Source organism: Macaca thibetana, chromosome 1, assembly GCF_024542745.1.
Source record: "Macaca thibetana thibetana isolate TM-01 chromosome 1, ASM2454274v1, whole genome shotgun sequence".
In the NCBI taxonomy this organism is placed as follows: domain Eukaryota; kingdom Metazoa; phylum Chordata; class Mammalia; order Primates; family Cercopithecidae; genus Macaca; species Macaca thibetana.
The window spans coordinates 113,750,467-113,767,843 of record NC_065578.1 but is presented as its reverse complement, the minus strand read 5'-3'; the positions used below and the strand labels follow the sequence as shown (position 1 = coordinate 113,767,843).

Genomic DNA, 17,377 nt, shown 5'->3' with positions numbered 1-17,377 from the left:
TATTTATAGCTCATCTCTTATCTCTCTGTGCATGCCTAGTTCCTATCTTTGAAATAATTGTACGTGTCATCACATCTTCAAGAGCTCCCTTCTGTCCATGTATCCAATGTAGAATGTTTAGCCACTTACGTCCTCTCTATCACATCACCCTATTCAAATTTTTGTTTTCTCCTTAATTAAAATGTAAGGAAAGGAAGAACAGGACCTTATTTTACCTTATTTACTGTGGTATCCCTACCCTTTGAATATTTCCTGGCAAATGGGCAAATTTAGTTCATATCAATCATGACTACATACTTTTTTATTTTTAAAGCGATGAGGTCTTACTCTGTCACTAAGACTGAAGAACAGTGGTGTGATCATAGCTCACTGTAGCCTCATACTCTTGGACTAAGGTGATCCTCCCAAGTAGCTGGAAGCACAGGCATGTGCCACCACCCTCAGTAATTTTTTAAAATGTTTTGTCCTGACAGGGTCTCACTTATATTACCCTGACTGGTCTTGCACTCCTGGCTGCAGCGATCCTCCCACTTCAGCCTCCCAAATTGTTGTGGATTACGGGGTGAGCCACCATACGTGGCCTTTGTACTTTAAGAGTCTTAGAAGTCTTTATGAGTCACAAGATATATAATTTATACACAGAAGTATACCTAAAGAAACTATGTAAAGAATAACAAAGATGTCTTTAAAAATGTGCGTTATGATTGTGTCTTTCAATCAGTAATCTCTTCAAATATTCCATGTATTGCATTATTTGTTGGCCCTTCTTCTGGAATTCCAGTTAGGTGTATGTTAGACCCCCCCTCAATCCATTCTCCGTTTCTCTTAATGTTTATATTTCCCCCGCCTTTTTTTCACATTGAAAGTGCAAAATGGGAAGACACTTTTCTCTGGACAATCTCAATTCACAAATATTCTCTTTATGTCTAAACTGCCATTAAAACCCATCCATTATGATTTAAATTTTTTAAATCGGCCAGCTCCTCCCCCTTTTAAAAACTTTATTTTTAGATAGCAAAGAAAGTTCAAAGAGGTCTTTTGTGTTCTTCATCTAAAATTTTAAATAGTTGCCTGAACATTTTAGCTGTGTTTTATTCTTTAAATGGAGTACATACAGTTATTTTGCCTCTGTTAGTGGGTCTGTTCTTCCTGTTATTTCTGTTGATTCTTGCTTAGGGTGCCGTTTCCCCTTATATATGTAGTCTTTTAAAACTTTGAACTTTCCTTGAAAAATTATGCAGTGTGTGTGTGTGTGTGTGTGTGTGTGTGTGTGTGTGTGTGTGTGTCTAAAATTAAGACGCTTTCCACAATAAAAGATTGAATGTTCTGTTGCTGTTGCCTGGAAGCGCTACCAGTTTCCGACAGTTAAATTTCCAGAATGAAGTTTTGAACCACCAAGATGATGTGCACTTGGTCTAAAAATTCACATGTGAAGTGTTTTGTGGATACAGCTTCTAAGGGTCTCCCCTGTCGTCTTCTGCAGTGTCATTGTTATTGTCATTCAGTCTTTGTGAGATGATAGAGGGGCAGGTTACTCTTACTGTACCCTTAATGTTAAGGTCATAGCACTTTTGGATCTCTGCTTTGTAGTGGTATAGGTTTTAGATCTCTGCTTTGTGGTGACAGACTGTGTGTGAATCCATCATCACAGTCAAAATAGTGAACATCTTTATTACTCCCAGTAGTTTCCCCTTCATACTAACTTTTCTGGATAAATAATTCTAGGCTGAAAGTTTTCTTTGAGTAGTTTAAAGATGTTGCTCCACACTCATTGTTTCCATCAAGAAATCTGTTTTATCTTCGTTCATTTGTATACAATGTATCTTTTTTCTCTTCTGGTTGCTTTTAATGTTTTCTTTTTATCACTGGTTTCAAACAGTTTGGAAATTATATACCTTAGTGTAGTTTTCTGCATGTTTCTTGTGCTTGGGGGATGTTGAGCTTCTTAGAGCTATAGATCATCAAATTTGAAAAACTTTTATCCATAACTACTTTTTCTAATATTTTTTCTCTTCCCTCTGTTTTTCTCCTTTGTGGATGACAGTTATACATATATTAATGTACTTATGACTTTTCACTGCTCACTGTTTTTTTTTTGTGGGGGGGGGGTTCATTTCAGATAGGATTAACAAAAGATTCGATTTTTTTTTTTTTTTTTTTTTTAGACAGAATCTCGCTCTGTTGCCCAGGCTGGAGTGCTGTGGCGCAATCTCGGCTCACTGCAGTCTCTGCCTCTCGAGTTCAAGCAATTCTCCTGCCTTAGCCTCCTGAGTAGCTGGGATTACAGGCATGCGCCACCACGCCCAGCTAATTTTTGTATTTTTAGTGGAGACAGGGTTTCACCATGTTGGTCAGGCTGGTGTCAAACTCATGACCTCATGATGCGCCTGCCTCAGCCACCCAAAGTGCTGGGATTATAGGCATGAGCCACCACGCCCGGCCAGAAAACTAGATATTACAGAAGAAAAGATAAATGATTTTGAAGACAGCAATAGAAAGTGACATCCTATTCTAATGAAGTCTTAGGTAATTGAAATATCAGGTGATGTCACTGTGACCTTTGAGATTTAATTAAAGTTAGCTTTTGGTCCCTGTTCTATTTATGTGAGGATTTTAATGTCTTTCCCAGACTTTATAGAAATTTCTACCCTTTCAGATTTTCCTCACAGTTGCTCACATTTCCTATTCTCTGTCACTTTCCTAAACTCTTATGGTTGTTATCATCTCCCCTTCATATAGAGCTTTAAATAAGGAACAATATAAATTTGCAACAATATAAATTCTAACAGTATAAATCCTTTAAAATTACTGCTAAGAATAACAGTGATAGCAAACATTAAATCCTTAGTATGCTTTAAGTGCTTTGCTTTGCTTTGTGTGTTTTGACCAGTTTAATTCTTAGGACAGTCCTATGTATGTATATATGATGATTATTCTATATTTTACTGGAGAAGAAGTGAGACACAGAGGGTTGTCTGAATCATCCAGCTTTTAACTATGAAAATAGTAGTAGTAGTATCTAAGTCGTTAAGTTTTTCCAAAGGTTAAATGAGAGAATCCATGTTAAGATACTTAGCACAGTGCCTGAAAATGTAGTAAGTTATCAGAATAGGCTATTGCTATCTATAGATTGAGAAATGTTTAAATAAAATATGATTGGAATTTTCTTCACGGTAATCTAAGGGATGGAGTGGGTGGGTGTATACATAAAGTCAGCTATGAATGGATACTTCTTGAAAATGGGTGATCGATTCAGTGGAATTAGACTTCTAATGTATGTTTGAAATTTAATGTAATTTTAAAAAATTGAATAACTGAAGAAAAATGAAACTGGGTTTTATTAAAAAGGTTCTCTTATTCAGTTTGGATATAAAGCACTATGATGCGTTTTTCCCTAGATGTGCCAAAATCAAAACTTATTATATACAGTGACAATTACGCTGGGCGTGGTGGCTCAAGCCTGTAATCCCAGCACTTTGGGAGGCCGAGACGGGCAGATCACAAGGTCAGGAGATCGAGACCATCCTGGCTAACACGGTGAAACCCCGTCTCTACTAAAAAATACAAAAAACTAGCCGGACGATGTGGCGGGCGCCTGTAGTCCCAACTACTCGGGAAGGCTGAGGCAGGAGAATGGCGTGAACCCGGGAGGCGGAGCTTGCAGTGAGCTGAGATCCGGCCACTGCGCTCCAGCCTGGGCGACAGAGAGAGACTCCGTCTCAAAAAAAAAAAAAAAAAAAAAAACAGTGACAATTACTAAGAATAGTACGGTATCACTTGGCAAGTAGATTAGTAGAGCACAGTAAGACCATAATGTACATTCAGAAGTTTGAAGTTATTAGCTAAGTGATTCTCAACCTTTTAAAAAACACCCATCCATGTATATTTTTATACATGTTGCCCAGACTGGCCTTGACCTGGGCTCAAGTGGTCCTCTTACATCAGCCTCCCGAGTACCTGGGACTTACAGGTATGGGCCACTGTGCTCATGAGCACCATATTTTCATAAACTTCTTATAAAACTGTATTAAATATAATTTATTTCTCAATAATTAAAAAAAGCTAAGCATGCTGATAATTCTGATCAAAACCAGATAATTTTGCCAAGTTTTTATAATTCTAGCCAGAAGCACAAAAAGTTTTACTTAGTCTGTCCTAACTAAATCCTGGGCATACATAATTTTTACTTTATTTTACTTATTTTGAAATATGGAGAATAGTTCATTGTGACTAAGAAAGCCTATAAGAATTACTACTTTCGACTGGGCGTGGTGGCTCACGCCTGTAATTCCAGCACTTTGGGAGGCCAAGGCGGGCGGATCACGAGGTCAAGAGATTGAGACCATCCTGGCCAACATGGTAATGCCCCCGTCTCTACGAAAAATACAAAAATTAGCTGGGTGTGGTGGTATGCACCTGTAGTCCCATCTACTCGGGAGGCTGAGGCAGGAGAATCGCTTGAACCCGGGAGGTAGAATTTGCAGTGAGCTGAAATCGCACCACTGTACTCCAGCCTGGCGACAGAGTGAGACTCTGTCTCTAAATAAATAAATAAATAAATACTACTTTAAAATGCAAGATTAAAATCTAAGAAATTACTTTGAAGTATTTACATATTAATCAAAACTACGTTTAGTTCATTTGTTGGTTATTCTTTCTCCCCATTTCAGCTGTAATTTTGATTAAAGAAAATTCGGTTTACCTAGGTATATCATATTTAGGAAAATAGTGTGTGTTTGCTTGTTTCTTATTCACATGAATGTAACAAGATATATTTAGAAACAGGATTTTAAAAAATATTTATTTTGGGATAAGAGGAATTCGTACGTGGTTAAATTTTATGAGTTAGAATTTTGTGAATTTTGATACTAGTTAACCTTTCTACCAAATGCCTATTTATTGACATCATCAAATTCTCCTTTAAAAAGATTGTTTTTCATCACAATGTAAATAAAGCTAAGTCAAAGGGTTAGCATAGAATCCTCATATTTCTGCTTTATTTGTTCAGATTTAACATAATAATGGTTTTTATTAGATGTAGAGAAACCATAGTATGTGGGATAAATCAAATGTTGCTCTTTAATGAAGGAACAAACCTTGGGGCCCCCCATCTAATAGTAAAGCCTCTTTAAAAGCCTCTTGCCAGGTGCGGTGACTCATGCCTGTAATCCCAGCACTTTGGAAGGTCGAGGTGGGCGGATCACCTGAGGTCAGGAGTTCGAGATCAGCCTGGCCAACATGGCAAAACCCCATCTCTACTAAACATACAAAAATTAGCCGGGCGTGGTGGTGTATGTCTGTAGTCCCAGCTACTCTAGAGGCTAAGGAGGAGAACTGCTTGAACCTGGGAGGTGGAGGTTGCAGTGAGCCGAGATTGTGCCACTGCACTCTAGCCTGGGCGACAGGGCAAGACTCTCAAAAACAAACAAACAAGCAAAACAACTCTCTAAAAATAGGTGCTTTTTTGTGCTATTAGTATCTTTTTTTTTGAGACAGAGTCTCACTCTGTTGCCAGGCTGGAGTGCAGTGGCGTGATCTCAGCTCACTGCAGTCTCCGCCTCCCCAGTTCAAGCGATTCCCCTGCCTTAGCATCCCAACTAGCTGGGACTACAGGCACGCACGACCACGCCTGGCTGACTTTTTTGTATTTTAGTAGGGACGGGGTTTCACCATGTTATCCAGGATGGTCTCGGTCTCCTGACCTCATTATCTGCCCGCCTTGGCCTCCCAAACAGACGTGAGTCACCACTAATATATATATTAGTATATATAAGATGTATAATATCTTATACAAGTTATAATGTTGCTCAACATTGTAGACCCAGTTGAGCTTTAAAAATATTCTCCTTAAAAATGGTTAAATTGGGTTGGATGTGGTGGCTCATGTCTGGAACCCTAGCATTTTGGCCGAGGCAGGAGAATCATTTGAGACCAGGAGTTCAAGACCAGCTTGGGCAACATGGCAAGACTTCATCTCTGCAAAAGAGTTTAAAAAAGCGCGTGTCTATAGTTTCAGCTACTCGGGAGAATGATGCAGGAGGATTGCTTGAGCTCATGAGTTTGAGGCTGCAGTGATCTGTGATGGTTCCAGTGCACTCCAGCCTGGGCAATAGTGTGAGACCCTGTTTTAAAAAAAAAAGTTCAAAGTGGTAAATTTTACTATGTATATTTTACAACAATAAAATCAGTGTACCTGCTGTTTTCTATAACAGAAATTCCCATATTGATCTACATTTTCTCTCTGACTGTCCTCTATTCTTCTTGTACCTCTTGTATCCCACTACTAAGTAAACTTCCTTTTATCTTAACAAACTTTCCTTTATGTTAGCAATTTCATAGTCTTTCCTCTTGTCTGCCTTAACTGAGACTTTCATCGAAGAAACAATGGGACATTTAGATGCTCATAGTACTACTTTTGTGATTTCAGTGCCCGTGTAGACAATTACATAGTAGTTGTGAACTTATTTCCAGTGATTTGCTTCTTAACTGTGCCTTAGTTAGGGATTTAGTTTTCAGGTTGTACCATAGACCTTGCCGTAACTGACACATAACCTCCCAAATCTGCTGATCTCACTGATAAAGTCAGTTCCAGCTTGTTTGTTTGGCAGTACCAACCAGGACTGTATCATGATCTCTCATATAAGTTACTGTCTTAGAGTTTTAGCTGGTCTTTCCCTTCTACTCCCTTCTTTGGGTCTTTTATATTTCTGTATGATTTTCCTAGAATGTAAATGTGATTATTGCATTCTGGTTAGAATTCTTCAGAGGTTTTCCATTACTTAGAGAATTAAATGCACAAACAGCATGCTATGCTTGGCCCTTCACAGTTTGCCTCTGGATTTTATCAGTTATTGTCTCATATTCTGACTTTTGTGTCTTTTTCTTTGGCCATATTGAAGTATTTATGTGTCTCAAACATGCCTCTGTACCTAGCGTAAGATGCTATTCTTACCTCTGCAATGCTTTCCTTGGTGTTGGTGTTGAGGCCGATTTAGGCAGTCGTTTCTTGTAGATTATATATACCTGAATTATATCTCTTGTCACAGTATGGCATCATTTTGTATTTGTGACTATTCATTGGTAAGATACGAACCATAATGAATTTAGTCCATGTAAAAAGGACATAGAAAAAAAACTAAATAATATTGTTGACTTAATAATAAAACTTAAAAACCTAATAAATAATTTATAAAAAGGAAATAAAAGTAGCAAAGGAAACTATTATTCTATCTTCCTGGTATCCAAAGAAATGTTATTAGAGTTTGTATTTTCACTATTATAATTAGAAAATTTTAACATGTAGCATTCATGCTGACAAAGTAAAACTGTTGTTGATGTGATGTTTTATATTGATTTAACCCTTGTGGAAAGTTTGACAGTACATGGCATCCAGAAATGAAAAATTATTTTAAGTGTAATTATAAAGACAAGATAAAGAATAAAAGTCAGATGTAAATTTGCATGTTTATTATTATTACAATTGCATTTAAAAATGCATAGTTAGGCCACATGCGGTAGCCCACTCCCGTAATCCCAGCACTTTGAGAGGCCAGGGCAGGAGGATCGCTTGAGGCCAGGGGTTTGAGATCAGCCTGGGTAACATAGTGAGACCTTGTCTTTATTAAAAAATAAGTACATAAGTACATGTATAATTAAAAGATTAGGGGATTATATATTACAGTGGTAGTAGTGATTTTGTGATGTTGGAACTATGGGTGATTTCCCTTCCTTTTATAGTATTTTCTATAATGTGGTTATGCTTTATGATTTAAAATGTATATAAATTATGCCAAAATTTGAATTTTTAAAAAGGTGTAATCCTAAATCAAAACTCTAATATAAGAGCACTCAACCATTATCCGAATAATTTTTTTCTTTCATAATGGCCTTTCAGGGTCAGAGTTGGAGGGAGATAGGTGATTGCCAGTTAAAAGTTGCTGTTGAGATAAGGTATGAGTGGCCAGCATAGAGAGTTGATCACTTAATTAAGGTTTCAAGATTGACTTATGTAGCTGTTCCTTATTTCCAAAATCTTAATCATAAATGTTTTGTTTTAAATGTAGTTTTGTTTTGGTTTTAAGGTATCAGTTTTTGGAAGAAGCTTTTCAAAATCAGAAAGGTGCAATTGAGAATCTACTGGCTAAACTTCTTGAGAAGAAGAATTATGTTCATTTTGCAGCCACTCAGGTGCAGAATAGGTAAGTTTGTTGCCTTAAAACCATAATTTTAAGAATTATTAAAGAGAAGTGGGTCCAGTTTAAATCTGTTTTTCTGCTATATTAAGCATATAAAGAAAACATTTTTTTGAGGGGGAAGTGGTATGAATTTGGGATTATAATATTTGTTAATTAAGCAAAATTTAATTGACCAAACTTTTGTATACCCTTTTAGGACACATCTTTGTCTATTTTATAATTAATAAGACTCTAGTCTGTGTTAAACCTTAAATGTGGAAACAAAGAAATTAATATGGAGAGAGTTGACTTATAAAATTTAAAGTCTAGATTGTGTGGAAGATACAGTATAGAGAAGAGATTATCACTGGGGGACAAATTACTTCCCCATTTGTAAAACAAGCATTGAAAACAGTGCTTATGAGTAGCAGTATAAGATGAATATATGATACAGTTTCTGGCACATAGTAAGCACTTAGATTTTAGCTGCTGCTCTTATAATTATCATCACCATTTATTATTAAAAAATTATTCTACTTTGGTATATTTCTAAGTACATTTATTGATAAGTGAGAATAGGTTCCATAAGAGAGCAGATTAACAAAGTTACGACTCTTACACCAGAAGGACAAACACTTTGAGCTGGCATAATTAAAACTAAAATTCTTGGGGGTATGAATAAGGTTAATATGTGTTTATTTTATGGACTCAAAAATATTAGGACTTCTAATGAATATTAAAGTTAATTAATTTATGATTAAAATGATACATAGTAGATACTCAAAAGTATTAAATAATTGAATGAATAAATGAAAATAGTGCTTTACACATGGTAGAACTTTTTTTTTTTTCTTGAGACAGAGTCTTGCTCTGTTGCCCAGGCTGGAGTGCAGTGGCATGATCTCAGCTCACTCTGCAAGCTCCGCCTCCCGGGTTCACGCCATTCTCCTGCCTCAGCCTCCCGAGTACCTGGGACTACAGGCACCCCCACCACGCCCGGTTAATTTTTTTGTATTTTTAGTAGAGACGAGGTTTACCTTGTTAGCCAGGATGGTCTCGATCTCCTGACCTCGTGATCCACCCGACTCAGCCTCCCAAAGTTCTGGGATTATAGGCATGAGTCACTGTGCCTGGCCAGAACTTTTAATCTTAAGTAACACCAAAAGAAAATAAAAGGCTCCTCAGAGCTTGTAGATTGTACAGACACACACACACACACACACACACACACACACACACACACACACACACCATTGGTGGGTTTTTGTTTTTGGAAATGTTCAGTTGTTTTAGGTTAAACTGGTGATACGGTTGATTTGGAGAAGACTGTTTCTCAGAAATGATAAATGGGTGTCTCTTTCAAAGGAAATATAGTGAGTTGATTCATATGGCAGTCCCATATTTTTATACAGATGTTTTGTATTTACATTGTATAAGTATTTTTAAAATAGATTTTATACACATGTTCCAGAATCTGTATACAGAAGTAGAGCAAGAGGTTTACCTGTTACAAGATTGCACAGGGTTGAGGAGATTGATTTCATCTGTAGAAAGTTTTTTTAAAAAAGTATTAAAATCTCTAATGATAACTTCCCCTTTTAGACGCATTTTTCACTGACCTATCTCCATTATTTTTTAATGTACATTTTTTTCTTTCTTCAAAATTGAACATACAGTAGACTTAATTAAGTCCAATAGGAGTCTGACTGAGGCTAACTGCTGTGCTTTCAGCATGCTTAGTGATTTCTATCTTTGGCTCAGTCATTTTATATTTGAAACTTATATTTCTTATCACTGGTTATTAGTACCTTTATATATTAAAATTATCTTCCACTCACCTTAGTAAGATAAGGACAGAACTCAAAATTTCCAAGTAAGTGCCAAATGATGTACAGAGGAGAAAAAAACCTACATTATTTCTTGGAGTGTATTGAAGTTACTAAATTCGAACTTGGCAAATGAAAGGCAGTTTAGGAGCTGAAAGCGTGGGTTATAGTTTATACAGCAGTAGAATGTATAAAAATTGAAGGCTATGTCTTACGGTTGGTGGTTGACATTTTATGTATTTATATTGGTGGGATTCTCCACTTCCTGTTTTGTAAATACCAAGGTATCAGCCACTTCATATTTGCACCTAAAACTTCCATAACTACTTTGAGTGCTTACACCTACTTATAAAACGTCTAATAGCTGTTCTTCAAAATGGATTGAAAATGTTTTATGCCCTTTACTGTATACAAAAGGAAACCATTTTGAGAATAATTTTAAGGGGAGTGTATCAGAACCCACGTTTGAAGTGGCTAAGTTATAAATGAAAATAAATGCTTCTACGTTTAACTATTATCATTACAAAAGATAATTATTGCTTGTGACGTTGTCCTTTTGCACATTGTTCTTGGAAAGCATCCAGGTTAAACAGAACCAGTGTGCCACATTTGACACTAAACAGCAGTTACACGTGTTTGGTGTTTGTGCATCACATTCATGCCATAGTTACTTAAGGAGATTGCCATCCAGCTTAATAAACTGTCCTTTATGAGCATAATTTAAAATAACTAAATATTAGTTTCATTATTTGTCTCTATACATAACTTATTTGGACCAAATTGATCAGGTCTTCTGAAACATGAGTTGTACATTTTGACAAAGTTTTCATTTTAATTACTCGGTTAAGTGCCCATTGGATGATTTTCTGTAACAGTTGATGATTCAGAGACCTAGGATAAGTTGATAACCTAATGATGCATTTCTCTTATTCAGGATAAAAGAAGTAAATGAGACTAACAAACGAGTAGAACAGGAAATTAAAGTGGCCATTTTCACCCTTATCAATGAAATTAATAAGAAAGGAAAATCTCTCTTACAGCAGCTAGAGGTATGGTTCAAAGCCAAAATAAAACAAAAACTGCTTCTCTTGCTCTTCAGCTGTTTTTAATGTTTATTGAAAACTCTTTTAGATGGGTTGGGGGATATGGAAATAAAGTAAAATTTAAAATAAGGTTTTTAAAATTTACTTTTAGAAAAGAGACCTTTTCTAGTTATTTTGTGGCCCAATTTAATAACACTGACTTTAGCTGTATACCTTGAGAAATAGTGATGTCCTCTTAGAAATCAAATAATTGTTACTAAGACTGGGTATGGTGACTCACACCTGTAATCTCAACACTTTGGGAGCCCAAGGCAGACAGATCGCTTGAGCCCCGGGTTCCAGACCAGCCCAGGCAACATGGCGAAACCTGCCTCTACAAAAAGTACAAAAATTAGCCAGGGTGGTGGCATGCGCCAGTAGTCACAGCTGCTCAGGAAACTGAGGTGGGAGGATAGACTGAGCCCGGGAGGTCAAGGCTGCAATGGACTGTGATTGTGTCACTGTACTCCAGCCTAGGCAACAGAGTGAGACCTTGTCTGCAAAACGAAAAAAAGAAAAAGAAAAAAGAAATGTTACTAAAGTATGATGTACATGAAGTCAAAGTAGTCCCACCACATTTCTTCCCCACCCCTTTAAAATGGGGCCTCAATTTAATTTTTCTGTATAGATGCATGTTGGGCTTCTGCTTGAGTCATTTGTGTGTTTTACCTTATTTTAAAAATATTTCCATAGTTTTGCAGAAAATGCTCATTTTGAAATTTATAAACCTTAAACTTAGTGAAAATTTTGTGATATTAGGTATTTATATTGCATATTTTGAAGTTAATTTGCAGGTATAAGTTTCTAGATGAAAATCTAGTCAGTTCGTGAAATCTAAATTTTTAATCAAAGTCTACACTGCCCATTTGATTTATTAGCAAATTTCAAATATGAGTTTTCTGAGAAATTGAAGTTTTAGAAAGAGAAATGTTTCCTAATTGAAAATTTCATGCTCTGGAAAGTTGAAATTTTGGAAAGAGAAATGTTTCCCGATTGAAAATTTCATGCTAACTAGGCCCAGATGATATGGGGATTATTTTTTCTGCACCATTGAATAGTAATAATGATGTGTTTGACGACTTCCACTAACCTCAAATTGTCAATAGAAACACAATTTGTGAGAGTAAAAGTACTCTTGGCCGGGCGTGGTGGCTCACGCCTGTAATCCTAGCACTTTGGGAGGCTGAGGTGGGTGGATCACAAGGTCAGGAGTTCGAGACCAGCCTGGCCAACATGGTGAAACCCCATCTCTACTAAAAATATACAGAAATTAGCTGGGCATGGTGGCGTATGCTTGTAATCCCAGCTACTCAGGAGGCTGAGGCAGGAGAATTGCTTGAACCCAGGTGGTGGAGGTTGTAGTGAGTCAAGATTGTGCCACTCCACCCTGGGCAACAGAGTGAGACTCCGTCTCAAAATTAAAAATTAAAAAAAAAAAAGTACTCTTGTGCAGATTGTTGAAGTCGTGGGTCCCTTTTCCTACTGTACACCAGTCTGTTGCATTTAACCCTAGTTGTTTTTTTTCCCCCAAAAGGACCCATGTGAATAGAGAGCACTTAGTAACTATTTTTGATACACTTAAACTTACTGTAAATACATTTGAACTGTACATCTAAAATAGTATTTGTAAAACCATTTCAAGAGTTTCTGAATTAAAAGATGCCTCTTAAGATCCCTTGAGCCTGGGAAGCGGAGTTTGCAGTGAACCAAGATTGCACCACTGCGCTCCAGCCTGAGGGACAGAGTGAGACCCTGTTTTAAAAAAAAAAAAAAAGCCTCTTAAGGCTAAAGTGTATACAAATACCTAATGATAAATATACCACTAACATGGTGGTAATTTAAAATAAATGTTTTCTAGTGTAATACGTTCTTAAACTTTGTAGAAGAAACGTTTTCCTAAGCTTTATAAAAGGAATGTAGTAAACCAAACTTCTGTCAGTTGAACACTTTTATCCATTGATTTACATTATAAAATGAACAACTTCTTTCCTTAGGAAAAATATTGTCCAGAAAACCAACTTGAGACATTTTTTGGGAGAAAGTTCTTAAAAAAGTAGTAGATGAGTTGTTTAGCACGCTGAATGTCAAAAGTATGTTGGACATTACCCATCCCTTCTGGGGTGATTTTAGTTCCCATAAAGCAGTTTATTTTTCCTTTGCAGTGTTTCTCTGAAATTGGTTTTTGCAGTTTGGTCGGTCCTCACTTCTTTGTTCTCTATGAACTTCTGTCATATGAAAAGTTTCCCTAATTCTACTGTTGGAACTCTGGAAGTTACCTTTTTCATTTTGTCTTGTATATTTAAGAGAGATTTTAACTTCATTCTCATGCCATACCAGGAGGTGGCACTGGTGACACAAAATTTTTTTTAGCCTTTAAAGTATATTAAGATTACATAAATTTATTTCTAAAGTTAGCTCCTTATGCTATAAATACCATATATTAGATTAACCTAATAGGATGACACTATTTTTAACAGACAAATGTTGATAGAAAAGAGACATTAACTAATATTAATTTCTATATGTGGAATATCCTTTTTTGCTTAGAGCACTAAGTTTTAGTCCCATTTTGTTAGTGGCTTTTCCACTGATTGATGATAGGCTTGCTAAATAATCATGGAGGTTATTCACTTAGCCCATTTTTAAAGGAAGTATAGGTATTGTGCCCATTTGCATTAGAAATGTGGGGTTGATTTTTTTTCATATGGAATTCTTCAGCGAAGTTCTTGTTCTGTTTCAGAATGTTACAAAGGAAAGACAGATGAAGTTACTACAGCAGCAGAATGACATCACAGGCCTTTCCCGGCAGGTGAAGCATGTTATGAACTTCACAAATTGGGCAATTGCAAGTGGCAGCAGCACAGCACTACTGTACAGCAAGCGACTGGTGAGACACATACTGTTTTTATTTTTCTTTAATGGACTTTATTAAGATATATATTCAGTGAACTGCACCTGTTTAAAGTATACATTTTAATTTTGGCAAATGTAACTGCTACCACATCAAGATACAGAAAACTTCCTTCACCCCCCAAAGTTTCCTCATTCCCCCAGGCAGCCACTAATCTGATTTCTATCATTTTTTAGAAATTCATGTAAGTGGAATTATATTGTATGTACTCTTTTGAAGATGCCTAGTATCTTAATGCAATTTATTACCCAAAATGGCAGAAATTCAAGCATGTACATTTGATTTGATTGCTAATTTAAATGTTGATGCTGCATAATCTAAGGCTGACACTGTGGAAATACATGTGCTTTTTTGTCTTAATATCTTTATCTTATGTTTTCCCAGTTGATACTTAATTTTGAGACTAATGTGGATTTTTTTTCCCTTTAAGATTACTTTCCAGTTGCGTCATATTTTGAAAGCACGGTGTGATCCTGTCCCTGCTGCTAACGGAGCAATACGTTTCCATTGTGATCCCACCTTCTGGGCAAAGAATGTAGTCAATTTAGGTGAGAAATAATGAGTTTTGTGAATATAACTTGGAACACTGAATTAGGAGGAGAAAATAAAGCAAATTTAGATAAAATTTTTAACTTTAAAATATAAAACTATTTACGTTTTACATTTTATGTAAAAATATGTTGTTATTCATTGGAAACTCACTTTAGCTGTGGTTTTGTATGCCAGTCATTACGTCTTAAGAAAGTTGAGAGTCTACTCTGTATATATTTTTTTAATGTGTACTGTTTCTAGACCCCCGACCCGCTATCTTTTAAATTTATATTGACTGTTTCGTATAGAAATCTTAGCAAATGATTCATTGTCTGGAATAATTTCATAGGTGTTTAGTTGTTTAATTAAGCCAAATTGTGCATTAGCAGCAGACTTTTAGGATGCTAATGTGTCCAGTAGTTAGGTCCTGAGGAATGTTTGAAAGATAAGAGTAGCTCTTTTCACATGGAAGAGAAATGGATTTTGCTTTTGTTTACAGCATAGTATGGACCTAAAGACCATACATGAAAGTTACAGAGAGCTCAATTAAAACACATGCATACAAACTTCTTAGCAATTAGAGAGCTATCTACAGATTGAGTAAACTCACTTTCAGAACAGTTAAGTCTTAAACAGTGGGAATTGTAAAAGCAGAGGCTGATTGCCCTTCTGTTATTTAAAAAAAAAAAAAGTAATCTTTGCATACAAGAAAAAAATTATATTCAAATTTAGCTATAGCCTTAGTTCTGGCATCAGCCAGCTGTTTCTGTGTGACATGGTAGCTAAGAATGGTTTTTATGTTTTCAACTGGTTGTAAAAACAAAAACCAAGGACTGTGAGACAGATCTTATGTGGCCTGCCAAGCATAAAATATTTACTCTGTGGCCCATTACAGGGAAAGCCTGTCAACCTGCACCTTAAATCACATCTTCCTAAAATTTGGCTTCTGTCCCTGGAAATCTATGGCTCCGTAAAAAGCAAGGAAAACCATCACTTCTAAGGATATAAGTTGTTTAAAGCATTCAGTATTTCCTCAGAAGATGCTTTTGTGGCATTGTAATGCTCTGCCTTGCATATTTTGGCAATTCAAAGGCAGATGGAATCAGTATTAGCAATCTCGAGTATTCTTGAGTAAGTCTTGTCATGGGAGAATTGATTTAGATTGATTCGATAGGCCTCTTCTAATAGATATCTCTTTTAGTCTCTTAGTTTTCTGTACGTCTGTGTAAAAAAGAATAAAGGCAGAGAATATATTTTTCTGAATAACCAAAAGTCATTTATTCAGCTTTGGAATGTATTAAGTTTCTGATCATCATCATCATCATCTTTAAACTGACTCAATTCCCTGCTGTACCGTTGGAGCTTTGAGGTGCTGGTAGTTGTCAGAGGAAAGAGGAAAACATGGTGATTACTCAACAAAGTAGATGATTTAGTTGATTATATGCAAATTCTCATTTTTTAAATTTTTCAGGTAATCTAGTAATAGAGAGTAAACCAACTCCTGGTTATACTCCTAATGTTGTAGTTGGGCAAGTTCCTCCAGGGACAAACCACATTAGTAAAACCCCTGGACAGATTAACTTAGCACAGCTTCGACTTCAGCACATGCAACAACAAGTGTATGCACAGAAACATCAGCAGTTGCAACAGATGAGGATGCAGCAACCACCAGCACCTGTACCAACTACAACAACAACAACACAACAGCATCCTAGACAAGCAGCCCCTCAGATGTTACAACAACAGGTAAGTACGGTGTTACTACATTATTGATAGAAATTATGAAGTCCTCAACACGACACTTTTTCCTATGTAAGAAAGTTACACATTTCAGAGTTACTAGCAGGACTTTGAGCAGAGCTCAAAAGTCAGAGTTTAAATATTTGCTGTGGTTATGATGGTGATATAAGGGAGGTATGAAGAAAGGCAGTAAATAAATTTTCTTGGGAAACAGAATTAATTCACTAATACTGTGGAAGGATGTAAGTTCTCATCCTTTCACATCAAATCTTTTTTGTTTTCCACGTGTAATTGTGTGGACCAAAGGACCAGATTGTTTCTGCCTGGGATCTGATATGTTCCTTAGGCATTTGTTCAAATCATTCCTATCCGTATGTGTCTTTTGCTGTCTCCACTGCCATCCCAATCAAAACTATTAATCCAGAATGGGTTAAGTTAATGTTGATACGCTTTAAACACACATACAGAGAGAAAGAGAGGGAACGGAAAAGAGAGAGAGAGAAAAGGGAAATTAGGGAGTGATACACAAACTAGTCATTACCAGTCCTCTGGGGATTGGGGCTAGCGATAAGAATTATTTATACTTTTTACTTTATACCCTTTTATCTTGACTCAATTATTTTTATGATTACATTTTATAATTAAAATATAGATTTATTTTAAAATTATTACATAAATTGCAATTTCTACTTTTTGTAGCCTCCTCGATTGATCAGTGTGCAAACAATGCAAAGAGGCAACATGAACTGTGGAGCTTTTCAAGCCCATCAGATGAGACTCGCTCAGAATGCTGCCAGAATACCAGGGATACCCAGGCACAGCGGCCCTCAGTATTCCATGATGCAGCCACACCTCCAAAGACAAGTATGCCTAGAGTTACATTTGTAAGAATCCTACAATTTTAAAATTAAAAGACACCATTTTCTTAATCACTTTTTGGGAGCAGGTCATTGATATGTTTGAGAATTTGATTAATGCTGTATATCCTCTTGTCCCAGAAAAATAAACATACACATGAGATTTTGTATTTAATTTTAAGAGCTTTTAAAAATTGCCTTAAGTGCATCATATACTATGGGTTAAGAAACCCTGATATAGTTAAACCATTCAATT

At 36.2% G+C, this 17,377-nt stretch overlaps 1 protein-coding gene across 3 annotated transcripts in view; it reads left to right on the top strand.

Moving 5' to 3' along the window:
* Window positions 1-17,377, top strand: part of TRIM33 (tripartite motif containing 33) — a 119,645-nt gene that overhangs the window by 73,280 nt on the left and 28,988 nt on the right. For all 3 annotated transcript variants that reach the window (XM_050778932.1, XM_050778926.1, XM_050778942.1), the window contains exons 5-10: window positions 8,082-8,198; window positions 10,935-11,049; window positions 13,823-13,969; window positions 14,424-14,541; window positions 15,996-16,270; window positions 16,964-17,128. In XM_050778932.1, the coding sequence (XP_050634889.1) occupies window positions 8,082-8,198; window positions 10,935-11,049; window positions 13,823-13,969; window positions 14,424-14,541; window positions 15,996-16,270; window positions 16,964-17,128 (937 nt within the window). The remainder of the gene's footprint in view (window positions 1-8,081; window positions 8,199-10,934; window positions 11,050-13,822; window positions 13,970-14,423; window positions 14,542-15,995; window positions 16,271-16,963; window positions 17,129-17,377) is intronic.